Here is a 17,553-nt window from a genome sequence, read left to right as displayed (position 1 = left end):
TAGTAGAGCGCTTGACTTCAACTAAATTCAAAGCATCTTAAATATTCCTTAGTTTTGTGAATACTAGATGGAGACAAGCTAACAGAAGGACTGTGAGGCCTTGTAATGCACAGAAACAATTCCAAGTACTTGACAAAGCACCGTGATTTTGGGAGAAGGGAATAAACACTCATTTAAGTCTACAAGTCTTTGATCACTGCTCAGAAACCTGCAGTGTCAATGCAGTGTTTGCATCTAGATTAAGCCTTCATTTTCTAAATTTGTCCAAGAGCCTGTGTTAACCAAATTGGCAGAAATAATCTATAAGATTAGAACAAGTTTCAGGGTTTTCATTTAGCTGACAGCTGTACTAGTTTTCATGTGTTTCACAGGCTTAAGCAGGGTCTGCCTGTGTCATAATTGTTAATTATGTAATTGCTGATGCATGGTAACCTGAAGTGTGAGCTTTGGAGCAATGAAGACTGACCACCTGGTATGTGTGGCTCCTGACAAGGCAGAAGAGGAAGCTTGAGAAACCGTTGTATGGAGACGAGTCAGATACCAGGAAAGGAGCTAAATGGAGCAAGTAACAGATGCTGTGCAGCGGTTTGGGTGCAGTGTGATTTGGTGATGTACTGAGAAGAGAAATCTCTTACTAAAGGCAGCGCACGTGTCCTTTACTAGTCCTTAACTCATCTGCTGTTGTGCATGTCTGAAGTAACTCATCTGTGGCAAATCGTCCTTTTTCCTGACTTCTCATTGCTGAGTCAGCAACACTGCTTGTACCTAAACTCCTTTAAGAAAAAAAAATTAAGCTGGATCAGTCAAAACCTTGAGGGGATGAGAACAGAGTGAAAGAGATGGGGGAGGCAGAGGGAGACGTGTGAAAGGAAGTATAGTCCAGATTAAGCACAGACACGCGGAAAGATGTTGCTTCAGAACAGAAGTGGAAAGATATTTGAACAGAAGTGGAAAGACATTTAAACAGAGGCAACAAGAATCAAAAAAATGAGAGAATTGTTTTGTTCTCCGAACCTGTCATCAACAAAACTCTGTAGTGACTGTAACTCTGTGCCTTGGAGTACAGTAAAATCTGGAGGAAAAGGGAAGAAGCAAAAGCAGCCACACATCTGCTTCAGCTCAGCAAGGCAAGGGCTTCTTTTGTTTCAGCAGGGGCGGGTAAGGAGTGCTGCAATGAGAAGCCTTTCCCTCTGTAGGTTATAAGTCTCATGAAAAGGGCTCTTTGTTACTGCTCAGGTTTTCCTAAAAGCTGTTTTTGTTCAATACAAGTAATGTCCCTGCTCTCAAATGACAGTATGTGACTGGCATTGGAGTCAGAAAGGCTTCAAACTACTTTCCATGTAACTTAAAAACCTATTTTGTCAAAAAAATTACTGATTAAAAACAACAGTCCCCACAAATGTGACATCTACGAAGTGAGATCATCTTGGAATGCCGTTTAGCACGTCACGGAAACGTTCTGTCTTCAGAGCGAGGATTGGGTCACGCGTGGCGTGCCACCTGCTGCTTTCCGGCATGGCGGCGGCTTACCCTGCGCCCTTACTGGGCATCGCCAGCTCCTGCTGGCCTGCAGGCGGAACAGAATAGAGCTGGGTGCCAGGCTTTCCAGCCCCCCTCGCTGAATTTTGGCTGCAGCAACTTCAAGTGCTCTCCCATCATCTCCTTGCCCAGCCGTGATGTCGCTGTGGAAGGACCGACCTGAGCAGTCATGTGGAAAACAGAAAGCTGCCCGTCGCAGTAAAGGGGAGCTTGTGCTTTGTAGGGACAAGATAAACAAGGTCGTTCTGCAAAAGGGGAGCCCTGGCACATGATCGTGGGCCTCCCTCTCTGACAGAGAAACGCCGATTCAGCGAGGGCTCTGTCCAAACGCTGGCTCTGCTGCAGTCGAGCTGTCCTGTACTGTGTAACTGAGGCTTTTCCGTCCTTTGGATTTTACACAGCTGCCCGAAGTCACGAGCTGGCTCCTTGTACGACCTGCAGAAGACGCTTTGCACAAGATATTCTGGTAAAACAAAACTTTTTATGTTTTTTTAGTGGGAATGTCAATGCATTGAGCTGAAAGGGGTGGTGAGCACTGGGGAAGAAGGTGGCTGCTTGCAGAGAAATGGGTTGAACACATGTTTAAAAGAGCAAATGATCTAATAACTGCTTTCATTAGTGAACTTGATTAGAGAATTCATGTTCATAGAAATATTGTGACTTACTTAATCTGCAGTCTTGCACTATCTTACTTTACCTGCCCATCCAAAGCCAGATGTTCACTATATGTCACATTTAAAATAAAGTATTATCTCTTGGTGAGACAAAAACTTACTAACTTGAAGCTTCCTTTGTGTTCCAGGTTTCTAGGCAGAACTTGTTATTTCAGGCTTCCTGGGAAAAATAGCCTAATGAACCACCTGATAAGCAGTCCCTATGCCAGCATAACATGGGCAGCAGGCTCCGTTCGAAGGCCTGCTGAAGTGAATGAAAAGATTCCCCCTGCCCTCCCCGATCCCCCGATTACAAACTGAATGGATGGCTGAGCCCTTTGCCTGGCACAGCCCGACTGCGGGGTTTCCCTGCAAGCGGGGGGTTCTGCAGCCACCCCTCCCCTCCTCGCTTTGCGTTACTCATCCCGTGGCCCTGTGCTAAATCAGACCAGCCCCATGATAGAACTAATAACTGATTTAGCAAAAAAAATACAAGAAAAACACGCTGGAAGATGATTAACTGTGAGCGCTGAGGTGCAGGTGGAACTACCCCATGTTAGTAGTTCTACATTTGATAGATCAGATACGTGAAGAACTTGACTGTTTAATCTAGCAAAATCGTTTGGAAATAGTTATTTATGCTTTAGGGCAGGTGGGAATTTTCTCGTCACCGTGACTAGCGTGAGATGAGTCCTGTCATGCCTGTCTGTGCCCCAGTGGTGAAGGGCTGGCGTGCTCCTCGGTGAGCAAGGCACAGGTATCTGCTGCCCTCTTGGCCCTACAGAGGAATCCTCCTCTCAAGTTTGTTGTCAAAAACGTCTGGATACAGAAGATAGGGGCCTGAAGCATGTGAGTAGAAAGGTTCAAAGGAAAATGAGTATGTAGGAATATGTGTTGCGGTAGAATGAGGTGCTGCTTGGCCCAGCTCAGCAGTAACCAAAATGCCTTGCTCAGGCAGCTGCCTAACTCGTCTAGGAAAAGAGTGGATGGCACAGAGAAACTAATGAGAAGATCAAGCAGAATAACTGAGAACAGGAAAGGGGGAGTAAGAAAAGAGAGGAATGGAGTCTTTAATTTGCCAGCTGTGGATGGGTTCAAATAGGTGTGGTCCACAGCACAAGAGTGAGGACGTAGCTTGGTGCTGGCTCTCACGGTGTTCCTCACAAAGGGGACTGGCCATCCTGTTGCAGAAGAGTAAAGTCAATGCTAAAACCTGAGACACTTCCGAATCTTAAAACCTCCTTTGTTGCAAGGTGTGGCTCTTCCACAAATTCCCTGCTGGATGCCTACCAAACCTAGAGCTTCCCTGTACCTTCAGCCGCAGGTGCTACCCCTGGTCTCCCTCCCCAGCTGTCACGTTGGGCATGCAGGGAAGCAGCTGCTCCCTTTCAGCCTGGGACACTGGTGGGATGGGCAGGGCTGCTGGTTGTCAGGGGAGACCCCGGTCTTGAATGCCTACCTAAACTCAAAGAGCTAACGATGGGAGTATTGGCCCCTTCAACAGGATTAGTCTGTTCTCCCTCTAAACCGAGAAAGCAAGCAAGCCAAGGCGGGGGGGGCAGGGGGTGTCCGGCGGGACTGTTGCTGTTCGCAGGCCCGCTCTGTTATTCTCTGCCAGTCGTTATTTGTGCTGGCCTCCAGCACGTCCCTGAGCACAACGAATGGGAAATGGCTTCTATTTCTTATTTGTGTGAACTGCAGCTGTACTTGGACAGCTTTTTAAAGTTTTGCTGAACTCCTTCAGGAGTTAAACTGAACCTGAAATAAATACTGCTTCAGCTCCCTGCTCCTGAACAGAAGTAACTTGAAAGCCTGAGTACGGAAGTATCGTTAACAAAGCATGGCTTTAACCCATAAAAAACTGTTTTTCTTTGTATCCTAGCTGAGACATGATCCGATCTGCAAGCAAGTCTTCAACAAGAAGCGCAAGCCCTTCAACTCTTTGAAACAGAGACTGCAGGGAACAGAAACGGCCACAGTGAAGAAGCAGCCCCCGCGAAAGGTGTGGTTAAAATGAAGCGTGTGTGTTATCTCCGTGCAAAGTCTTTCATTCAGTCACGCTGTTGCTTCCTCCAGGGACAAAGCCTGGATGCTGTGGATGAGTCTCGCATACTTGCTTGACTCAGCGCCAAATTCTTTCCTCCCCCTTCCTGTGCTGTTGGTGTTCGAGAGTATTTCTCCGTTCAGAAGCCGAACCAGTAGGTGTCATGACTACTCTGGGCACGTAAGTGCCTCTGCTTCTCATGGCAATGTTCTTGTATGTATTTTAAAGGCTTTGCAAGTCTCTGACAGCTTCCTCTTCACTTAAACCTGAAAGAGAGCGTGATCCCAGACGGTTGGTGCATGAATGCTCCAGGCTGAACCCGAGAGCTGTCAGAAGTCCCAAATCTTCCACGGATGAAGCTACGGAGATTCACTGCTATTGAATGCAAGGGTTCAAAAATGTATTTAAATTGAACTTCTTTACAGAGCTAGAGGGGAAGAGCTTAGGCTCCTACTGGAACAAGTTTTTTTCCCATGCATTGTTGGGGAGGAGGGGAATACACATGGATGTGCATGTGTATTATTTTAGCCAGAGATGCCAAATCACTGCTGATTTGGTATCCATGCAGGCTGCTGTTATAAAATGTTCTTTAAAATCAGTCATGGAAAGAAAGAGAAGCACGCAAAGGGTTAAAGCAAGAAGATGAATCTGACAAGTGGAGGAGAAGGGAGGCTGTTGGTCATAATACCTTTTCTATTCCTTCTTAAGCACCCTTTGGTCTGCCACCTCCAGAGTGTTTTGTTGGAGGGCATTGTTCTTTTATCCAACTTCTGGTGCTGTCAATAGATGACAAAGGGCTAAATCAGCTTTCCTATGCCTTTCAAAAAAAGCAAATTTGTTTTGTTTGTAACATTTTTCCTTTCCCTCAGAAGGGAAGAGCCCACACTCTAAGATTTTTCTCTGTCCCTTGCAAGGGGGGAATATAGTTTGTGTCTTCCTTCATTTCCATCACAGGATCAGCCAGGGAAGAAATCTAACTGGAGGCAGCACCATGAGGATCTTATTAATGCTATTCAATCAGCCAAGCAGGTCACAAAAGCTCTTAAGGAGGGTCGCCCTCTTCCACCTCCTCCCCCACCAAGCATCAGTCCAGGTTTGTGGTCTACTTTATCTTCTTGCTGATCTTGTACTGATCTTTGGTAAAGCAGTGACCTCTTATTATCTACAGCTGGGCTTCAGTCTTGCACCCCTGGCACAGCACAACGTGAACATTAATTCCCTCCGTAGTCTTTAATTTTCAGCTGTATTTCTTGGCTTAAATTGAGTAGGAGTGCAATGCAGAGGTGGTGGGAAGGAAGAGAAAACTTACTGTGCCTTTTAAGTGTAAAGGCAGCCAGTTTGGGGTGTGATATTAGACAGTGCTTTGGGAGGAGAGTTGGGGTGCCTGTGTTCTAGCACAGGCTGCACCGCAGTAAAACAGAGGGTGAAATACATCCCCTCACCATTTAAAACAACTGCAATGCATGCAGGCTTCCCCACTCCTGTGTGGTGGCTTTTCCACTGTCCCCTTCCCCAGTGTAGTTAGGGGAAGTCGGTTAGAAGACAGGTCTGGCTTACTGCTAATACCAGGTGCAGTGTCTGCGCAGAGCTCAGTGTCGGAAGTTACGGATACAAAAAGATGCACGTACAGCCAGTATTTCTCACGGTACGTGATTTATGAAACGCGAGAGCAATCTCGGAAAGGGTCTCGGTGGAGTCCTGGCTGTATGAGGAAGGTGGAGGGGGATGGGGTGGCTCTCTGGGCTCGCTTCCAGGGCAGGAATTCGTGACTGATAGCAAAACCAGCTGTCGTGATTCCAGCCTTTCTCCTCTTCTAGGTGACAGCGATGCAATATAAGCAGCAGGACACATCTTCCTTCCTTGATTGGGGTCAAGCTCCTCTCTGGATTTCCACTGCTGAGTTCTTTAATGACTCTGTTATTTCTTGTCTGATTCCACTGACTCGAATTGCAGAACCCTCCCTTTCCTTCTCCCTCTTGGAGGAAACCAAGCTGTACGGGAGCTGCTGTAGTTGTGGAGACAGGAACCGGAGAACAGCTTTTTAGGAAAGACAGATTGCTGAGGGACCTAGTGAGGATGTACATCCTGTACTACAGGACTGTATATTCTCTACTACAGGACTGGGGAGAAAGCACATGGATTGTGGGGAGGAGAGAGATAATCCCCTTCCCTCTCCTCCTCCCTCATACAGAGCCCAAAGCTCCCCGTCCCTCCCAAAGGGCCAGGTCCCCCTGCCAGCCCCCCCAAGCCAGGTGCCTGCCCTGTCTCATCCTCCGCTCCTGTCTTTGGAACTGTTTTGCCCGTGCTGCTGGTCTGGGGCTGGCTTTTGGTGACTGCTTGGGCCACTTTTTCTGGGCTGTTACTGGGGGGAATGATTTGTAAAGATGCTAAAGCTGTAATATCAGGATAAGGATGCTTGAGCTGCTTTCGTAAAAGGCCTAGGGTGGGGAGGAAGGGTCTGAGGACAGCTAGGGCAGTGCAAGGGCTGAATGTGACTGCGGTGATACCAAGCACCAACCGTTCATTGAAGCAAGTAGGACTGCACGAGTGATAAACGTACCTGAACAGCTTTTAGCAGAATCAGGGCTATAACACCGTCAAAAATGACTTTAGGAAGCTCTGTTCTGTGTTCTTCACAACGCTGCCCCACACTCAGAAACCTGGCTCCTGGATATGCCCCAGCTGGCGGGTCACAACTTCTTAAGCACTATTTTGTCAGCGTTCAAAGGAAATGGATTTTTCAGAAACAACTAACAATCTTAATACCAGTCTTCAAAAGTAGTCTTAAAATCTTTGGTTTAGACTGCTTGAGGAATTTCTAAATATTGCTTTTCCTGCAGATACGTTAATTGTGAGGTTGGGGGTGGGAATAGGACAAAGATAATAAAATTTGCTTTTATTGATCTCCAGGGATTTATTTCTGAAGGCAATTACTGTTTGCTCTGTTAGTACTGTAAGCATGTATTTTGGGACCCCAAGTACTTTTCGAGAGGCAGTTTTTGCAGTTCTCCTAAGTTTGTGCTTTGGGAGCTCATGGTCCCCTGCTGATGGAGCCAGGCTTTGAATTACGTCATGATGTTCCAGTAAAGGAGAGCAATTCTTCTCCTGTAGTGTATAAACTGTGACACCAGTTGTTCCTTTCTCACTATCAGACTACATTCGGTGTCCACACGGCTCATGAAGGTTTAATGAGGCCGCAGCGGAGAGGCACATGAAGTTTTGTGAAGAACAAGCTGCCCACCGTGCCTTTGCTGCAAAGACCACCAGACAGGCTTTGGTAAGCAAACACAGCCACGCTTGGATTGTCCTGGAGGCAGGTGTGCCAAACTGTACTTTATGGTGAGTAAAGACTTATATCAGTATAAAACTTAAGACTCCAGGGAAGCTGATAAATGCTTAAGACTAGATATATGCTGAACGTCAGCTAGGAGTTCTCTGGAACTGGAGCCCTTTGCCTGATATAAAACGTGACAGAATATGATAGTATGAAAAAGTTGGACAACAGTTTCTTCAGATTCTTCTGCAATTGGATTCCAGGGTAACAGCTGTAGGGAAGCAGAAAGAGAAAGCTCTCCCTGTTCATTAGGGCTCCCTGCTGTTGGCAGGTTTGCTGTTCCCTGCGAACGTACAGCTGATTTACTCCCGGGTCACTAGACACAAGGCCAAAGGGCTAAGCCCCTTTGGGGAATCAGAAAAGTGGAGCTAATTGGCAGTGTCTTGAAGTGAGCTCCTATCTTATTATAGAAAAAAAAAATAATGTAAACAGTTCCCTTAGGAGAGTACTCATTTTCTTTTCTTTTTTTTTTTTTTAAAGATGTTTGAAAATCTTATTACTCTTTTGCCTATTTGCGCAGAAAAAATCGCTTTCAAGTGTGATGGGGGTGCACCTTCTTCCTGTTCCTTCCTAGTACTGCTTAAGCAGCGATTTGGAGAGTTGTCACTGGGCTCTGTAAGCTCCTTGCTAGAGCTGTGTGAGTTGTGCATTTTCTTTCACCAGGGCAAGCAACCAGTGACTCAGAGAAAACCCCCAACCTTAACAACTGCTGTGTTATCGCTTCAGAAGAGAGTACAAGAAGGTGCCAGTACAGACAAACCTAGGCCGGGTAAGGAGTTCATGTAGCCATATTTATGTTTTTCATATAACAAACTCTGATGTATTTGAGGTGGGGGGGCCGTCCTTTTTAAAGCAGATCCTAGGCTTTGGAATCCAGTTTTCTGATAGAATCATAAAGTGTGAATTTTTTAAAGTTATTCTTCTTGCAAGTCCAGGCCTCGACATGAAATCCTGAAGTCCTTTCCATACAAAGCTTGTTAGAAACAAGAAGGGTCAAAAATTTCCAAGTGAATGTTGTTGATGTTGAATGACTTTCCAAGCCATTATCCTGATCCGTTGTGCCGAGTGTATACACAGAGGTTTTCATGTGGGTTCTCAGGAGAGGCTTCTTAGCCTTTTCAATTAGAGGTCCTCAAACAGACGCCTCTATATAGACCTAAAATATGCACTGTGGGTGTGAGGTTCCTTCTGTCCCATAAAGCACTCCATAACCTTTAATCTTCAATGTTAAGATTTATTCCGTCTTCTTTACCTTTTCTTAAGTCCATTTAGATGAAGTATCAAGCTTTGTGTGTTGTTTGTTCCATATGACTTTCCCCCTGTCGATTCAGCCTTGAAATGAACACCATCACATCCCCTAAAACTGTTCCCTCTAAGCAGGGTATCATATAACATGTTTGCTGGCACACATTGTGACCGGTAATCACGACCCATACTCAGTCTATGTTTAGAAGATGTTTTATAAAGTTATTTTAATGGTTAGTTGTAGTATAACCTGTGAATAATAATACATACTGCTCTTTGTATCAACATCTTTGATCCCTACATTTCTGGGTTTTATATTGAATTTATATAGGTTATAATTTTTTCTGGCCAATAAATTTCTAAAATAATGATCTGCAGAGACCTCCCCAGGAATACCGCAGAAAACCAGAAAATCTTTGGGTTTATCTACTGGAAAAGAATCTTCAGGAGAGTTTGGGTAAGAAATCTTCTTTTTATTTCAACATTATAAAATAAAAGGACCATATATAACTTAAAAAAGGACCTTGTTTGTTTTTGTGTATATACAATATCCTGTTGCAGTGTTTGCAGTTTGAACTTTGTATTAATGGTAGCAATGCAACCAATTGCACCGAAAACTTCTGCAGAGCTCCTCATGTCCCCAGTACAGGCTGCTGAGAATGTTCATTCTGGTGTTAAACGTTCTTTGGTTTGGAGCAGCTCCATCTCAAGTAGGCAGCGACTGTGTTCTGCTGTAACGGGCACCTTGAGAGGATTTGCTGCTTGATAATGCAAACCTCTCTAGCAGGTCTTGCGCTCTCACGATGTGCTTCTGTCATCTGAGTGAGGAAGATGCCAGCATCCATTTCAATAATCACTATGTCAAGATGGTGGTGTGGAGGTTCTTCCTTCTCCTCAGTGTTTACTTTCCCAGACCATGATGCTTCTGCTCTTCAGACCATGCAGTCAGTGTTGTTCCCACCTTGGGCTGTGCAGAGCCATGTCAGAGCAGCAAAGAGGCCTTCCAGCCCCTGCTTAGGGTGGCTGTGGTCCTGTTGTGCAAGGGGATGGCTCAGATGATCAGCATCTTTCACCCCTGTGAGATGCACACAACTGCAGAATATGAGATCCTGGCAGGGCATGGGGTCAGGATGGATTCCCTGTAGCTGGCAAGATATTTCAAGCCTGGGAGACGAGCTTGTAGGTGTGCTCGGAGCATGGGATGAACAGTAACATGCACAAAACAGTCTGTTATGTGGATTCACATCTAAAGTCTTTGTAGGGTCCTCCACTGTGGAGTTTTGCTGTCCTTGATTGCTACTGTTCAGTGGCTAAGAACCTTCAACTGTGGGGAATTCTGCAACAGGCAAGGGAGTGTTCAGCCCCCAGGTGATCACCAACTCTATCTACCGCCTTGACTACAGGAAAATCTGCTGACAGTACCCAGTGGTCTCTCCTGGTGTTCTCCATTCCCCAAATTACCTGTGACTCATGGTTATCACGCAGAGTCTTGCAGACCACCAACATGCATTTATTGATATCATCACCATTCTCAAGGCTTAGCTGCTGAACTCTGAAGCTCTGGGCTTGACAGGTTTGGGCAGGAGACACCTCTTTCCCTAGGGACACTGGCGAGTCCAGGTATTGCTGGGGTTGTAGCCACAGCCAGTTTACAGGGCTTGGGACAGGCAGTGTCTCCAACAGGTCCCCAGGACAGACATCCATGCCAGCACAGGAGAGAGAGTCCTGCATGGCCCTGGGAACTCTGGAAGCAACTGGCCTGGGTGAGCTTGTAGATGCTGGGCTGCTGGCAGCTGCTGCTGCATTTTTTGTAACACTTCAGCTTTGCCAGGTGTTTTACGGAACACTTTGGGCTCTACTGAGAGACCAGTTTCAGTGAGAAGCAAGAGCGCTTTTCAGCTCGGAACGCGGACATGAGAAACTGGCTTTGAGTGGTGCACCTAAATGTTCTCATCCTTAAAGTGCCTGGAAATAGTTTCCAAGATGAGCTGCTGCATCACCTACTTGGGGATCCAGGTTTAATCTTCTTAGGTAAAATGGAGTAAATGTAAAAGCTGTTTCTATGCAAATGACAAATATATGGCTTGTTGCTGCTTTCAGACCGCAAACGCGCAACAGAAGATAAAGTGGCTGGTCCGTAAGGATGTGTTAAAAGTTTTCTTCTGAAGCATTATGGAAGACCTTAAGCAACGTAATTTTCCAGCACCTCTTCCACTCCAGTGGTGCAGCTACCACATTCAATAAAATAAGCAAACTGAAACTCACTTTTTCCCCCTCCTTTCCCCCCCCCCAGCCTAAAAAGTATATTATGCTGTCCTTTTTACAGTTGTGAGGTTATTTGTACATTGGTTGCCAAAATTCAATTAACTGATTGCCTAAAAGGAGATGGCTGTTACCAGTGGTTCATTCAATGGTTTCAAGAACACGTAGGAAGATCCAGTATCATACTTTTTTCCTCCCCTAATGCTTTGCTTTGATTTATTGAACAAGAGAAATAAACATTTTGGAATTTTGTGTATATATTTAATACAATCTTCCAGTAAGCAATAAATGATAAATGGTAGTGACTGATAAGTGATAAACAGCTGTGTAAGCTGTGTATCAGCTTCAAAGCACTCCAAGTTCAGACTAGCTAAAACCAAATCTCATTCTTCTGTTAAAAACTTCAATTGCTTTTAGAAACTGATGGTCAAGACAGAGATGTTGTGGAGGCCTATCCCCTTCTTATGTTTTGGCCACCTGATTTATTAACACCTTGCATAAACTTTCAATGTCGCAGTATGTTGGGCTGGGGGCTTTTTTAGCCCAACAGTTCCCACTAAGGCTTTCAATTAAAATCTGTAAGGAATGTTCTTGCCAATTAAAAGTTTAGAGAGTAAACAACGACGAAAAGTAGTTGGACACAGCAATAATAAATACCAGGGTTTACAGAATTTAAACTCTATGCAGGCTGTAGCTAATAGTGACTAGGTACATACAGAAAGGACGACACTGAAACAAGCGTAATTCCTACAGCTAGCCTGTCTCAGAAACAACGGGCATGAAATTAGCCCAAACATATTAAAGCAGCGCTGCTTAGCCTTTTTTTCAACCCAGGAAGAAGAGGGGGAAAAAAGCCCACACCAGACTATCCTGTGCAATGTTATCACAATTTCTTTCTTTTACAACCAAATAAACGCAAAACTTAAAAGTTAGAGCAAGTTTTACGGCGTTTTCTTCCCCCTCACCATTATTTTCTACCTGTGTGTAGAGCCGTTTGGTACTGATTTCACAGATCATTTCCCCGTGTCTTACAAAAAATCTAATTATAGGGACAGGAACAGCGTATTGAAGAAAAGTACTTTAAAATTCTGCCGGCAGAAAAATGAATAAATCATTAACATATGGAACTTACCATCCTATTTCAGACTGGCTGGGGAAAACTCTCAGGAATTAACAGCAACTCATTGGTTAAGAAAATGGAGCATCCCAACAGAAATGGTTGGTAAACAAAACCAAAGAAATAAGATATTAACATCGTTTCTTATAGGGGATGGGGAATAAGCATTAGAGATAGTTGTGTTTACATAGAGGATGTGGTCTTTTGTTCCATGTAGTATAATTTATCTCCTTATTTCAGCAGGTGTACCATCGCTTTTTTTTTTTAATAAGTACATCTTTTCTATGAGACCAAATGTTTATTAAGTTCCTGTTTTATGGTATCACTCGATTATAGTAATTTGGTTGTTTAGTTAGCATGTATCGCTCTGCTTCTACAGCTTTCCAAGCAGTGTCGGCAAAATCCAGTATTCCTATCTCTACTGCGATGCGAGGTAAAATATCCCAAGATCTCCAGGAGGGTCAGTGCTTGAACGGGGTTGGATCTTTCTGTTCTGCCTCTCAGCCACGGCCTGTCCTACCTTCCCCACGCCACCTCACTGCGCTTGCACCTTCCTCACCCATCTGGAGGAGGACAGGCCACTGGTGGGGCTGCCTGCTCTCCCCCCTGCCATGAGCAGAAGGCAGTGCCACTGGGCAGAGGTCCTGCAGCTCCCGCTGTCTTCCCCGCCGTCACCGTTACCATCACCGCCTGGAGTCTTGCCTGGCCGCCCGTTACGGCCCCATCTGCTCGGACACCGCAGGGAAGCCCTGGGAGAGCTGGTGAGGATGCGCTGCTGTCTCCACACCTCTCCTTCGGCACTGCCTTGCCTGTCATCTGAACCCCACCAAAGCCAAACGATCACTCTTTATGAAACGCAATGTTCTGGCCCACACCAGGCAGGTCTACCGAGCTCAAAGAATTTATTTGCCCGGAAACAAAGCGTTCATGAGCCTCAGCCATACTGGTGGTCTCTCAGAAATGTTCAGAAGTCCCCCTAACAAAAGCTGTCAAAAAGTCCAGCCCTACTGTAAGTATTGAAAGACTTGGGGCTATAGCCCAAGTTGTGAGAATTTTAAAACAAGACAATTTTCTGCAAACATAACATTTTGAAATAACTTGCCTTCCTTTTTGATGGGATATCATCAGCTTCCTCTACGTTTATGATACCAAGAATCTGGAAAAGGCAATTTGAATGGACTGAAGGGTTAAAGCTTACACATTTAAGACTTGGTTCTGAGTTTTACTTGTAGACACCATCATCATGTGCTTGCTAAGCGTTTTAATATCAAAAGTGGTTATTTTCTTTTTACTTGAATGAGACTTGGTCTTTAACCTGTAGCTATACACGCTAATCATCTCTCACCAATGCATCCTTCCACATTTCAGAAGAGGCTGAGGTCAGGCAGCAGCAGCTCTCGGAGCTCAGAGCTCGGGCACCCTGCCACCGCCGAGCAGCTCAAAGAACGTGGGCGCCAGCCTAGCTCAGCGTTTGCACAATGTTGTCTTCTTAACATCATGTTTTAATTCAAAGACAAGTATTTCAGTAATTAGTTACACCTCTTACAGAACCACAGACTAAAATGACAAAATGTCTATTAACAGTATATGGTCAGGGAGTGCTACAAAATTTGTGGTGTGGTGGTTTTTTCTGTTGGTTTTGGGGTATTTTTTTACAAGTACATAAGCTGGGATGAAGCCAAGTGAATACACTTTGCATGAACAATAATGCAGTAAGTGAATATACACACATCTTTCCAAGTCCGGATGAAAATACGAGCCTAGCTGTAGAATGTGCAATGTAACATTGTTTGCAACCTTTTCCCTGTTCTGGAACTTGTAATTTAAATAACTGCTAACTGGGTATGACTGTGCAGCACCTGCTCTTCTTCCTGCTGTTGTCATTACGAGAATGATATTAAAATTCCTTCTGGTTTGTCTTGTGCCAAAAATTTTTGTAACAAAAAAACCCTCAACAGTGTATCTGAAGAACATATTCTTGCATGAGCTGCAATAATAGAACCTTTCCTTAATCAAAGTACTGATAAAGCTGTAAGAATATTCAGATCATTGTAGTTGTACAACATCAATGTAGTTCAGTAACAGCAAAACAGCAATTATTTAAAAACTATTTTTTATTTTAAGGTGTCTGGAACTATTCCTGTGATTAATGGGGGAGAAAAGAACACGTTTGCTTCATGCTATATTTGTAATGATCGTTAGGCACTATTAACTCTCTTTGGATTTAATGGAAGAGTAGCTCTCGGGGCTTGAAAACTTACTCAGATTAAGAAATCGTGTGTCTGTTTTAGCTGCAACAGAATCCATTAGTAACTGCATCACCCACTAAAACCAGCAATTTTTTTGTAGCTATGGGTTAGGCAAGAAAGTAAATTGTGAAGAGTTGGTGGGGGTTTTTTGGGTTTTTTTTAATAGTGTCATCTACTAGGAGATATGATTTTTTGCAATTTCTGCTAGTTCATGCATCAGGTGATAGAACTGTCACACCAAAGCACCATCAGCTGGAAATGTCCATGGACAATTTACCCCAGGAAAAAAAACAAAAGTCCCTGTGGTTCTGGTTTAGAGGAAATAAAGGCTGGAAGTCCAGCTGTAGCTGTCCCAATGCTACCTGGCAAAACCCCTGTGATTAAAATGGCCTCGACCATCATCACGCCCACTAGTGTCAGGCAACACTTGTGAGGTGGGTTCATAACCTGGTTTTGAACAGGGCCCAGTGTCAGCTCACCACCACAACCCTTCTGTGCATGGACCTGCCCCTGATCCCACAGAGGTCCTGCTCTGTCGCAGGCTCCCCTGGGCCAGGATTGGCTTTCTGTGAAAGAATCCGTATTTCAGATAGCTACGATTAATAACCATTTCCCAGAATAAACAAAGGCCATTTTTATCAACAAAAGGTGAATAACGGCCCCTCAGGTAGGAAGCATTATTTTTTATTGAGTGCTAAATCAATCAAGCTGTTGACCCAATGGGATAATATATGCTTAAATTTAAGCAAATGCTTAAGTGCTTTACTAGAGAGAGAGACATCACTGTCTGATACCTTGCCAGATCCAGCTCTAAGTGAAAATTAATGTTTTGATCTAACTTTTGAGACAATTCACTTCCCATTCTGAAAACTGCACACATGCAAGACATTCTTACAGAGTCATGCAGAAGTGGTAGCCATTTCCAGCCCTAAGAAAAAATGCAGGAGATGCACACAGCTGAATGGAGCTTCAGAAGACAGAATCTAGTTAAATGTAATCACAACAGTGATCTTCATCTAAAAAAAGTGAAACAAGGAGGTAAGATTTACTCTTGGAATGATTCCGATTTAAATTAAAGATTCATAAAGTTTGGTAATTAAGTGCTTAACAGAAATCTACGTGATGTTGATAAATCGTTTGTTATGTTTGCCATGTGTATCAATTTGCTGTGATTTATGGCTCACTAAAATTATTTTTCTGTGATTTCCCCCTTCTTCCCATTCACCCTAACCCTATTTCTCCTACCGCAGCAGCCATAGTTTTATTGTGCCTGTTATGATGCTTTGCTATAATCAAAGATACTTAGTTGTTTGTGTGAAACGTAAGTAACAAAAATATAGAGGGTGTTGAGGAAAATATGTTAGTCCTACTATCGCCATATGCTAAAAAACTAATAGTAGTATGAAAAATAGAGCTTCTTGTTTATTAACATTCTGAACTTAACTACCATGTTCATAATGTGCTTTGAAAACATTTGGGGCAGTTTTTCCTTAAAAACCAAACCAAACACACCCCATCCTAACAGACTTAAGTAAGAAGCACAGTCTTAAAAAAAGAAGGAAGAAAAAAAACCCCACAGTGATAGTTATTTGAAGGCATGGTGAAAATGAGGCAACGTTACAGAATTTGTAGTGGATGGAAAGGAGCGAGGAAGATGATGCAGCTGGTTTATGGCCATTCCACCAGTTGCTAGCTGAAGACCTTGCTGTTGGCCGAGGCCATTCAGCCTGTGTGATGGCTCCTCTGGACCAAATGCCATTGGGATGTCCCCAGTAGTGTTCTGGTTGTCACATGGTGGGAGCTGCCAGAAACTCATCACATGAGTGAGATCCATGAAAGGCAAGCTCGCAGTTTCAGCTGCTGCCTCTGTCTCCTTGTGCACTGGGTACTTGTTAGTATCCCCCACAGGCCCTGAGGAAGCTTCTTCCAGACTGATTTTGTGGAGAGATTGAGGTTCTGGTAACAGCAGGTCCTCAGGAAGATGCACGTTGTAACCTTTAACATCCACTTTTATCGGTAGATTCTTGAGGGATCCTGCTGCAAATGAGGTAGAACTAAGGTCATATTTATTAGGCTGATGAAGGTTCAGGTTGGCAGGAACAGCTGTTGAGCATGGTGTGGGATGGACAGCTGGAAGGCTGTCTGCACAGCCCATCCTTTGCAAATGAGGAGAAGGTTCGAGAGGAAGAGCAGTCTGTATGCTTGGCTGGGAATGAAGATGTGAACAGGTATATTCCCCTGATTCTGAACTATTCAAAATCCCATTCTGCACAGAGACCCTTTCAGGAAAAGGAGAAAGTACGCTGGCATCTTCCTTCAGTCTGACTGGAAAAAGCTGCTCAAGAAGACCCACTGAGTCACCGTTCTGCAACCTGCTCTTCAGCAGTTCTTGTGGATGAGTCTTCCTAGTATGGCGAGTCAAGTGGTCCTTCCGCCCAAACCTCTGGGCACAAAACTGGCACAGAAAGTCTTTGCAGCCTGTGTGAACTACCATGTGACGCCGCACGTCTTTACGGGTATAGAAGTGACGCTCACAGTGGTCACACTTATGTTTCTTTTCCTTAGCATTGCCAGTTGGTTTCCCTGCATGGCTTTTGAGATGTTCCAACAAAACTTCAGTACCTCCAAATTCCTGCGCACATACCCTACAGGTAAGGTCCCCACTGGTGGCTGCATGGAGAGCCAAGTGTCTCTTATAGCCTAGCTTGGTGTTGTACTTCTTGCCACACTCTTCACACTTGAAGGCCATCTTGTTAGGGTCATGAGTCTGAAGGTGATTCTTTAGATGGTCTTTCCTGTGAAAGGTCTTTTCACAGTAGCCACACTGGTGAGATTTCTGTGGAGAATGAGTAGCTGAGTGCCTAAGATGAAAAAAAAAGAAAAAAGAAAAAAGTTGTTTGCATTTACATTCACTCTAGTACATAGTGCAGTTTCAAGACATGAAAACAGTGGCACTCTTGTGAAGGCATTTTCACAAATTCTCAGATTATTAGTAAAAGCCTAACTTTTTTGGGGGGAAAGGTGTTAATGATAAAGCATAGAGTAGGCTAAATTGCTCAACACAATCTTTTTGAGTAGCGACCACAATTGAGGGAGATTAGTTTTCTCCA

General features: G+C 44.3%; 2 protein-coding genes across 6 annotated transcripts in view; one reads left to right on the top strand and one right to left on the bottom strand.

Moving 5' to 3' along the window:
• The first annotated feature begins 58 nt into the window (after positions 1-58).
• Positions 59-12,666, top strand: ZC2HC1B (zinc finger C2HC-type containing 1B). Its single transcript, XM_009936080.2, is given in 9 exon segments — positions 59-565; positions 1,941-2,005; positions 4,075-4,194; positions 5,191-5,329; positions 7,389-7,513; positions 8,234-8,339; positions 9,194-9,272; positions 12,223-12,295; positions 12,574-12,666. Coding segments are annotated over 9 exon segments (843 nt in total). The 5' UTR covers positions 59-522.
• Positions 11,120-17,553, bottom strand: part of PLAGL1 (PLAG1 like zinc finger 1) — a 55,877-nt gene continuing 49,443 nt past the window's right edge. For all 5 annotated transcript variants that reach the window (XM_075413891.1, XM_075413890.1, XM_075413894.1 and 2 more), the window contains one exon: positions 11,120-17,304. In XM_075413891.1, coding sequence (XP_075270006.1) covers positions 16,029-17,304 — 1,276 coding nt within the window. In that variant the 3' untranslated portion in view covers positions 11,120-16,028. The remainder of the gene's footprint in view (positions 17,305-17,553) is intronic.

The sequence above is a fragment of the Opisthocomus hoazin genome, chromosome 2 (assembly GCF_030867145.1).
Source record: "Opisthocomus hoazin isolate bOpiHoa1 chromosome 2, bOpiHoa1.hap1, whole genome shotgun sequence".
Taxonomy (NCBI): Eukaryota; Metazoa; Chordata; class Aves; order Opisthocomiformes; family Opisthocomidae; genus Opisthocomus; species Opisthocomus hoazin.
Note: the sequence above shows the minus strand (reverse complement) of the source record. Positions and strands in the feature narration are given on the sequence as shown.